The 9,461-nt window shown below is 44.0% G+C and overlaps 1 protein-coding gene across 1 annotated transcript; it reads left to right on the top strand.

Annotated features, from left to right (window-relative positions):
• The first annotated feature begins 486 nt into the window (after positions 1 to 486).
• ciartb (circadian associated repressor of transcription b) lies at positions 487 to 8,985 on the top strand. Its single transcript, XM_006789294.3, has 6 exons — positions 487 to 613; positions 2,692 to 3,154; positions 3,501 to 3,576; positions 4,089 to 4,167; positions 5,824 to 5,953; positions 7,311 to 8,985. Exons 2-6 carry the CDS (start codon positions 2,732 to 2,734, stop codon positions 7,701 to 7,703), a joined length of 1,101 nt encoding a protein of 366 aa, XP_006789357.1. The 5' UTR covers positions 487 to 613; positions 2,692 to 2,731; the 3' UTR covers positions 7,704 to 8,985.
• The last annotated feature ends 476 nt before the right edge of the window (positions 8,986 to 9,461 follow it).

Genomic DNA, 9,461 nt, shown 5'->3' with positions numbered 1-9,461 from the left:
CACACCACACCACACCACCACCATTAGCAAACATATTTTAAAACATATTTTATTTTATTTTTTGCAAAAATAAGTGCCTGCTACACTCTACCGAAGTGTCCTTGGGCAAACTCATTAACTCTCACACTTGTTCCTGAAATTGCTGACTGCGCCTTTAGCAGTGCCGCTCAGCTTACTGACATGCCTCAAGTCAAGCATCATCATCCAGATGATATAATGCCCAAGAATGCCTGTAGAATGACCACAGCCAGTCCTGGCTTGACTTTTCACCCAGCTGCTGAAATGAAACCGATCCGCGTGTCCACGTGTTTGTGTCATTTCCATGTCATTTGCATATGTAAACCGGCCTCGCCTATTGCTCCGCGGCTGCACTGAACGGAGGAGCCGATTGGACAGTCGGAGCCGCTCGAGGAGCAAATGGGAGCGCATGCTCAAGCTAGTCCCGCCCTCCCAGACACGTTGCCTTGGGAGAAGCAACACGGGCCGATCACTGGATATTCTGCCTCCTCTCTCTCACGCCGCACGTCCAGCACATCAGCTGCTCTCTGCCGACAGTCCTACTGGATTTACCGCTAAACAAAGGAAGAACGACCAGCCGCTCCATCCTGGGAAGGTAGGCACCCATCCGCATCTCCTTTTAATGCCCAGAGCCTCCCGATAAATATAACTTACTTTGTGTTTCTGAGGGGACTAAGCGATATCCTAGTAATATTATTATTTTAAATCATCCAGAGGCATTTCACACAGACAACCTGGTCAGAAAAACAAAGAGTTCGCGGTTGTGTTTAATGCTGCGATATGGTAGCCTTCCTGTGACAGGGACTGGTATTCCTGTTTCCTTTCTTTCTTTATTGTTTAAATATATATATTTATATTTTACTAATCCAGCATGCTGCCAAATGTACTGTGACTGATGAGGAAGTCTATTGTGTCTGTTACCCAACTGATGTGAAACCCGCATTTAGGCGGACAGATCAGACCTGCAACCTTATCTTCCTATGCTCGTTTTCTCTGGCGAGAGATAACGACGTATGAATATCTGAAATATTCTCTTATATTTCCAGCATATCGGCGTACGTGTTAAGCGGTGGGCATCTCTATTCAGGTGCCCCACCTACACAGGTAGATGTAGACGTCGAGGTCGCGGAAGCTAACTGGTGTATATATTTTTTAAATTGCTTTATGGGACCACCTTTCCCTTGATTCAGAAATCCACGGTGTTAGCTGTTATCAGTACCTACTGCTATTTAAAGTGTTATCAGAATATAACTGTAGGCCTATATGCGCATGCAAAGGCCCGGGGCAAGTGAATATTTAGTAAGCTTGCCATGTGTATGCTGTTTTTATCACAGAAAGAAATTAGTAGTACCGTGGAGCTAGTCATGGCACATATATGTTGATATATTTTCTCAGTGCTATTGGATTCATTTAGAGTTAGTATATTAATAAGAAGGGCGACTTTTATACAATTATAGAGAGAAATTCGATTTTCTTTTTGCTACTGCAGTGTCTGTGCATGTTTTGTGTTGTGTAATACAGTATTACACAACACAAAACAGACTGACATTGCAGTAGCTTGGAATTAGATTCAAGATTCTTTGGGACTTTGCTGAATCTCTTCTATGGCGCTCAATACTCACGTGTTCCTGTAAATCATTGCTTTGATTTAGAGCAATGATGATGCATATGTTTTGCATTTTATTCAGTATATCAGTAAATATCCGCTCCACCCCTCCTCTGTAACAATAAGATCAGAAGGCGACAAAGAATCAGGGAGCAATTAACCCCTCTACCCTCAAATTTTACAGGAGGCAGGAGACATGGCAGTCCTTAACTCTGGAAATCCTAAAATGATCTCTGTGCTGAAAACGCTGTGCTCACTTCCCCTCTTGTAATAAACACAGAGGGAATATACTGCAATTAAGCCTCCGTGAAGAGCCTTTAGTTGGATTTATTTATTTTTATTCAGAAGGCGTTCATTGCTGAAGAACGCGTCCCATTTTCTTAAATCTCTTTTTTCACCCCACAAGTGTCACTTGTGTTGATGGGAGGTCTGCGGTTCGTCGAACTACTAGTTGTCATGGTGGCAGACCTCTGGCCCTTTGAATAAGCAAGCGAACGAAGTGTATGAATGAATGTGGTGGTAGCAGCTGGCAGGCCAGCTGACAGAAGCGGAGTGAGGGTGGTGGGGGGGATAGTCAGGGTAGCAATTGTGAAATTTGGAAATCTGTTTGTTTGTGATGTGAAGACGTTTGAGGGTTGCAGTGAAATAAATTTGGAGGGACAAATGATGTGAGCCTTCCACCCACCACCCTCCGAGTATTGGATGGGGCACGGGACCGTTTGCTGTTTGCTTTTGATGGTGGCTGGCCTGTGTTTACTGGCTCAGGTGTTGCATCTGCAAAACAAACAGGTCATTGTGGTCCCAACAACTGTTATCTCACTGCCACCATCTGCTCAGAGTACACTGCTGTCCCTCCTCTGTCTTTATTGTTATTTCTGCTTGGCTGGAGTTTTTTGTTCTTTCTTGACTTTTTGCTCGAGAACACTACATTTGATTATATAAGGCTAAAGGCCTTGATGTAGTTAATTTTTAATTTACCGTTTCTCGTCTCCGCGTCTGTTATCGCTGCTCCCTTTAATATGTTTCGTGCTGTTGCAATGTAATAACGCCGACTTTCTCTTTGTCAGGTCGGTGATGGTCAGTGCTATTTAGACCCTGCAGCTGAGGATGTCTGCTACAGATTCGGACAACTCCATTGACTGGCTGGCTAGCGACAATGAGGATAATGAGAACGAGCAGGAGCCTGACTGTACCAGAAAGCACAGCCAGACAGAAGCTCCTTTATCCCCCTGTGCCGCTTCGCACCTGGGCCCGACTGACAGCAGCTGCCGCTGGAGCAGCGACTTGAAGGAGGGCGACGGTAACTGGAGCGAGGTCAGGGAGGTCTCCAGCCGGGGATCTCCCGGCTGCATGGAAAAATGGGACAGAGACACCGCCACTGGACTGTGTAAAACACAGCAAGGAGAAAGAATGAACGGCAACAACACTCAGCAGGCACTGAAGAGACCTCGCGGCTCTACAGAGGACGAATGCAAAGAACGGCAGCTCATTGCCAACATGTCAGAGAAAGAGAGAATTTTTAGCAGCAAGGTGAGCGCCTCTGTGGTTCATGTGTGCTTTCCACAGACAGTGGTTGACAGTGTCAGCAAAACTAGTACGTACCCTGTCACCCAGACTGACTCCCGTAGTGGTTTTACAGAGTGCTTCCTGCATGACATTTCCAGTAAAAATGACCTTCCCCTATTTGCTATCCGTTTCTAAAGAACTAGACTTTTTCTGTCTTAAGTCAAACAAAGCTAGTTAGTCATGGAAAGTTGTTGTCAATTAATATAACAAAATGAACTGGGGGGAGACTGATTTATTATGAGCTTAACAGAAAAAGTTTTTAACTTGTTTTATTACCCACTAACACTAATAAATCTGTTATTATTTTCAGTGCATGGAGCTACAATGCTACATTCATCCACTGTCATCAATCTTGAATGGCCTTCGTTCAGGGAGATACAAAGAAAGTAAGTCAGCATTTAATATGTCTTCTGCTTCACACACAAGATATTGACCCGATTGAACACAAAATGTCTTAGTTGAGTCTGTTTTTCACGGTCTCTTTTGTCTCAGAAAGAAAAAAACAATAGAGCGCATAGACTACGCAAGTCTTTGTGGAATAGGCGTCCTTGAGATATGAGCGTGAGACGTCTGAAACATGTGTTGTCGTAGGACTGTCATCTAACCACAAGCATTCCTTGTATATGTGCGCATGTGTGCGTAAAGCGATGCAGTTCTTGAGTCAGATAGGCATTATGAGGATCTCTGAAAGAGAGCACCGTGTTCAGGCGGGCGCAAAAACTGCTTAGTTTGGGATCTTAGTCAAACCCGAACCTCGTGTGACCCAGCACTTCCTGGCCACAGAAGCAGGGAGTCTGTTCCTTCACACACACATTTCACACTACCCATCTGCTGAACAGACTCAGCCCTGCTGTCAACACAGTTCATGTGGCTCATGCTACAACTTTCTTCTTGCCAGGACTCAGCAGTTTCCAGGAGAGTGTCGCCATGGACCGGATTCAGAGGATCATGGGTGTTCTGCAGAACCCCTACATGGGGTAGGTGACCCACATTCTGCCCTACATGAAACAATGATAATCGGTACTTTGACATAAATGTGTCAGCGTAGAAAATCTGTGTGCTCTTTTCACTTGTGGTGTCAAACCCGTGTGAGAACCACAGTGCATCCCCCAGCATACATATACAAGGACTACCCAATACTGCTTGCTATCTGTGGGTCGAAGTGGTCTCCGTTATCTTTCTGACACATGGCTCACAGCAGGTTGCTGCTACCCCCACACATTCAGGATAAATTTACTGCAGAGATGTCTGCCTCTCACTAAAGCTGGGCATCTTGTTAAAAATGTATCAGGCTTCACGGTGAGAGCGGCCCACTTGTGTCTGTGTGATTAGCTCTCCACCGGCCAGACAGCATAATGGAATATGCTATCACCCCTTTCAAGGGGAAACTCTTATAGTCCCTGTTTCCCAGTCAAATTTAAAATGTTTTGATATTTCACGTTGTTAAATGGAAAAAAAAATACCAATTCTCAAGTCCTTATGATCTGATTTTTAGTGCAAGTCTTTTCCCACACATATAAAAAAGAATATCTGTCCATTCATTTGTGCATTTTCTTAACCGCTGAATAGAAAACTTCCATATCTGATGAACGTTGCTATCAAAAAATTCCACAAACTCGTGTAATATATGTTTCAATTATCTGGAAACAGGAAACTGTCACATTTGAGAAGCTGGAAAGTTTTGAGTTTTTGATTTGAGTAATCACTTTAGAGCATAATTTCACAGAGCGATTGCACTCAGCGATCGTATCAATACTATTTGATTACACTGAAACGAAATCCCGGCATCGTGTACAGTTTAGCTGTGAAACTGAATAGGAATCTTTGGAGTGCAGTTAGCACGAGGCTTTGCATCAAGGTATACTGATATTAGACAAAGTGCTCCTGAGCCTAGCGCAGACTAATTGGAGCCCTCACCTACCAGCTGCTGCCTCCATAAGGGAAACAAAGAGTGGGTGTGGCAGCCTCCCTGCAGACAGCCAGGGCAGAGGCTGGAAGGTGGACTAAACCCCTCCCTCGTGTCTCTCCTGGTGTCTGCTCTGTGTTGCCAGCTGGCAGCCCCTGGAGCAACACAATGGTAGATAGGATCAAAGTGACTTTTTTTTTAGCAGCCACTGTGGCGGATAATCTTTCACATGAATTTAACATGGGTTGGACTGAATATAGCAGGAAGGTCCCGATCGTACGGCCCAGGCTAATCCCCGCTCGCCATCTGGTTCTGACGGGCAGCAGTTAAGGGGGATTCTGACTGCGCCCACCTCCGACGTGAACTGCGTCAACTGTTTTATTTTTACACTGACGCTGTGGGAGAACGTTGTGGCTTTGGCGTTTATATTTAGAGGCGAGCGGGAGTATTATACGCCAGTCCACGTGTGAGCTCAAAGCATGTGAGAAATGTACTTAAGACAATGTTCCCCTCCCCACACACGGAGAGCAGGCTTTGTTGAGCGAGTGAATGTGTTCGCTTGCTTTTCAAGAGTGCATATTTCCTGTGCGAGCGTGATGGGGAGGTAGATTTCAGAGAAGAGGTTACCAAGATTTTTGCTCGATTACTCAGATTCGCGCGCAATAGCTTGAGTAAATAGCTCTCTCTCACTCGCTGTTTCTTTTCTTTTTTCCACCTCTGCTTCCAGGGAGAAGTACATTAATATCATTCTTAAAATGGAAGAAATGCTGAAGAGCTGGTTCCCTAATGTAAAGCTTCAAGAACACCCACTCACTGTCACCCAAACAGAGGAAGCTGCTCCCACCAAGAAACTGAAGGTAAAGTTAAAAAAAAAGAAGCTGTTGTGTAAGAGCCCTTCGCCTAGATAAATCCCGCTGCCAAGAACATATGGTGACGACGCAGCGAAAGAGCGACTAAAATATCTATTATTATTTAATCACAGGTCTGGAACAGGGACAGGAGGATTAAAAGCTATTTTTACTGAGGTATTACTGCAGTCTCAGGTTCACTAAGAACAATGACAGAGGAGAAAAGGTAATTTTGGAGGAGTGTCCCTAAGGGGATAAGAAAGGTCAGGATACTTTAGAACATTCCTTTTCATTTAATTGGTGAGGAATTAGTCTTGACACACCCTGTCATGAACAGGATTTTATGATCTACATTAGGTTTTTTTTATTCTTTATAACTGACTACACCCACTATGATCGATACTGCTCATACCAGATCCCTACTACAAAGTCCGATTGCTACAGTGTGTAAATTATGCAGGTGGTGCAGCTCAATCGGAGCAGGTTCCCAATTCAAGTATTTCTAGTAGCGCGAGCGTGGCTGAACGCGGACTATGTCTTGCTCTGTGCTACGTGTGAGAAAAGAAAACTGGGGGAATTCTCACGGATTATCTAAAAATCGTGTGTTTAAACAAATACACAGAGAATTATCCCCCTCAGAACCGTGCTCATAATTTTCTGCCACGCTCTTCAGCGTGTTATTTACTTTCTGGATAAAAACATCTCATCGGACACTTAGTGTCCGGCACCAGATGGCAGACAAAATAAGTAGCTTTTCAACAAGCTGGGGCTTCTAGTAACTAAACAATAAGATCCTCAAGTACTAGTGGAGGCCAAATTACGGTTCAGATAGAATATTTTAGAAACATGGAAACAAAACTCAAAATGAATGCCAGTGTTTACCCCTAATGTTAGATATTAAACAGAGGAAATTAAATCATTTTGAGGCGCTAATACACTGTTGCAGCGCCCCACCCAGATTTTGGAGCTTATTTGCTCTCGGGCCATTTTTATGGCTCCTGCAGTGTGTTTAGGGGTGGCTGTAGCTCAGGAGGTAAACCAAGTCATCTGCTAATCGGAAGGTTGGTGGCTTGATCAGAGTGTGAACGTTCGATGGAAAGCACTTAGAGGAGAAAAGTGCTTGTGGTATAAAGTGCTTTGAGTGCTTGAGTAGGAAAGCGCTATAAAAGAACTAACCATTTCCCGTTTTAGTGTTGCTTTCAGCCCTTCCATTATCTGGGCCTCACTCAGATTTCTGCAAGATGAATATATTATTTATATTTCAGGGTCCTTATAATAACTAGATGGACAGCAAATGAAAATTAGGTCTTGGTAATCAATTAGAATCATCGCTGAATAGTAAAACTTTTTTTGTCATATTCAACAGCTGTCTCCAGTGACCACATCTGCAGCAGCGAGCGCCATCACCACTAGCGATCCTCCAGCCACCGCCAAAGCCCTGAGAGTCACAGATCTCACTCCTCCTGGAGCTTACTCTGCCAATAATCTGAAGTGGCTCCACACGTCACCCATTTGCTCTCCCACAGCAGAGCAGGCCCAGGCTGGTCCCAGGCCCCTGCTGACCCCCAGTGACAGAGACCTAACGCAGGACAGCGCCGTGTCCTCCAGCACAGACAGCCAAACTAAGACAAACTTGGTGCCCAGAGGCCCGCCGCCGGGCAAAATCAACGCGCCCTGTCTAGAGAGGCTTCTAAAATCGACGGACAGCATCATCACACGTAAGGGAACAGGGCGTTTGACGGACAGCAGCTGGTCCTAGTCCACACAGAGGGCTCGGTGTCCGGCCGTAAGCAGCGCGCAGAGGAGCCCCGCCTTGCCCACCCTGCAGGGAGCCAATCAGCTCACTTAGCTCATTCCAGCCTTCAGGAGAGATGAGAGCCTTCAAAAGGGATGTTACCGATTCCTCTTTTAATATGGAAGCGGTGTCGATGAACAATGTGACTTTTCTGTACGGCGGTGTACCCTCTCTAACATGACAACTATCTGCTTTATTTCCCTTTTTGTTGACTTATCTCTCCTTTTTCCCCCCCTCTTCTCTCTTTTTATTTTTGCACTCTTCAACAGCGTGTGTGAGAGTTGGAAGGATAGATTTCACATGCCGTGATACCGGAGAAAGTATTTTCACAACTGAATTTGTTCGCACTGGCTTGTAGATGTAAAAAAACAAAACAAAAAAAAAAATACAGTCTGAGTATCTGTGAAGCTGCCATTACGAGTGAAAGGGAAAGAACTGAAGGAAAGGTTTGTGCTGAAAGGAAGGAAGATATGTCAGTGATCTACATATTGTTGTGCTGAAAATGTGGGTGAAATGTGATGTTGTTCCCCTCCCCTCCCATGACTCCACTCTTAAGTTTATTGATGTGACTGTTACTCATTTGTATTCTTTATAAATAACTCTTTTGGTACAACTGTTCTACCTCAGCGAGCACCACGTCACGGTTAGTGAGTAAGAATGTGAACACTATGCTCAAAGTAAGGACACCTCGACAGAGCTACGGTGAGCCACCAAATGGCCTCTGACGACAAGGTCTGCAGCGCAAAGTCTCCCCGCTTCTACAAATGGAGGATGCTGTCTCAGTGGGGATGCTCTCGTGGCCTGACTGGTGCCAGTGTAAAGAATGTCAACTGCAGATTTCTTTTTCGAGTCTCCCAGTAGAAGGCAAACAGTGCCTGTAACGTCAAGCTGTGCCTGTAAGCTGGTTTAATAAAGAGAAAGAGAGAGAACCGTTTGGAAACCTTGCTCCTCTGTCCTCTGTGGGATGTACAAATCAGGAATTCTCACTCTCCTGCCGTTTTCCTGTTTTGAGTAAGTTATTCAGATCTCGCCAACTATTTTCTGTGGTGAAGCAGAACAATAGCTTTTTTTTTTTTCTTTTTCTTTTTTTTTTGCCACAGAACTGGACAGTATGTTGGACCAGCGGAGAGATGGACAAGCTTTTTTTGTCTGTGTAAATCTTACAGGAAGGTTGTCAATTTACCCTGAAAAGTGGCCTTTACAGTGTGAAATTTTATACTTTCAAAATAAATGTGGTTATATTTGTTTGATGCAAAACAAATGGCTACAGATTCTTCTGTTGTGAAATTTCTTAACACTGTAAAGCCTAAAGCATGAAATAATTGCAAGAAAATTCACATTTTAAAAAAAAATAGTGTGTTTATTGAACCTTCTGACAAATCTTTATTAGAAGAATTTAAACAACAAACTGTATATATGAGTATTAATTTATAGATTTTTGTTGCATACTACAACTTATTCAGGGAAAAACAATCACTGATGATGTAGAGGTCTCAAAACCTGATAAAAATCCAGGTATTCAATATGACACACTCGGTTTTCACCAAAGGCTTTTTCAAAGGGTGACGTATAAGCAAAAAGAATATACACAATGGCCTGAAAATAATGCTCAACCAAGAGCTAAACCCGCTCAATTATGCATCAAAGACCCCCAAAGAAAGAAGAAAAGAGTGCTTTCTGATTAATGTCGTAGTTGGGCCAATTATAGGGTGAGTCACTCAA

Source organism: Neolamprologus brichardi, chromosome 7 (genome assembly GCF_056152115.1).
Source record: "Neolamprologus brichardi isolate AB-2024 chromosome 7, ASM5615211v1, whole genome shotgun sequence".
Taxonomy (NCBI): domain Eukaryota; kingdom Metazoa; phylum Chordata; class Actinopteri; order Cichliformes; family Cichlidae; genus Neolamprologus; species Neolamprologus brichardi.
Note: the sequence above shows the minus strand (reverse complement) of the source record. Positions and strands in the feature narration are given on the sequence as shown.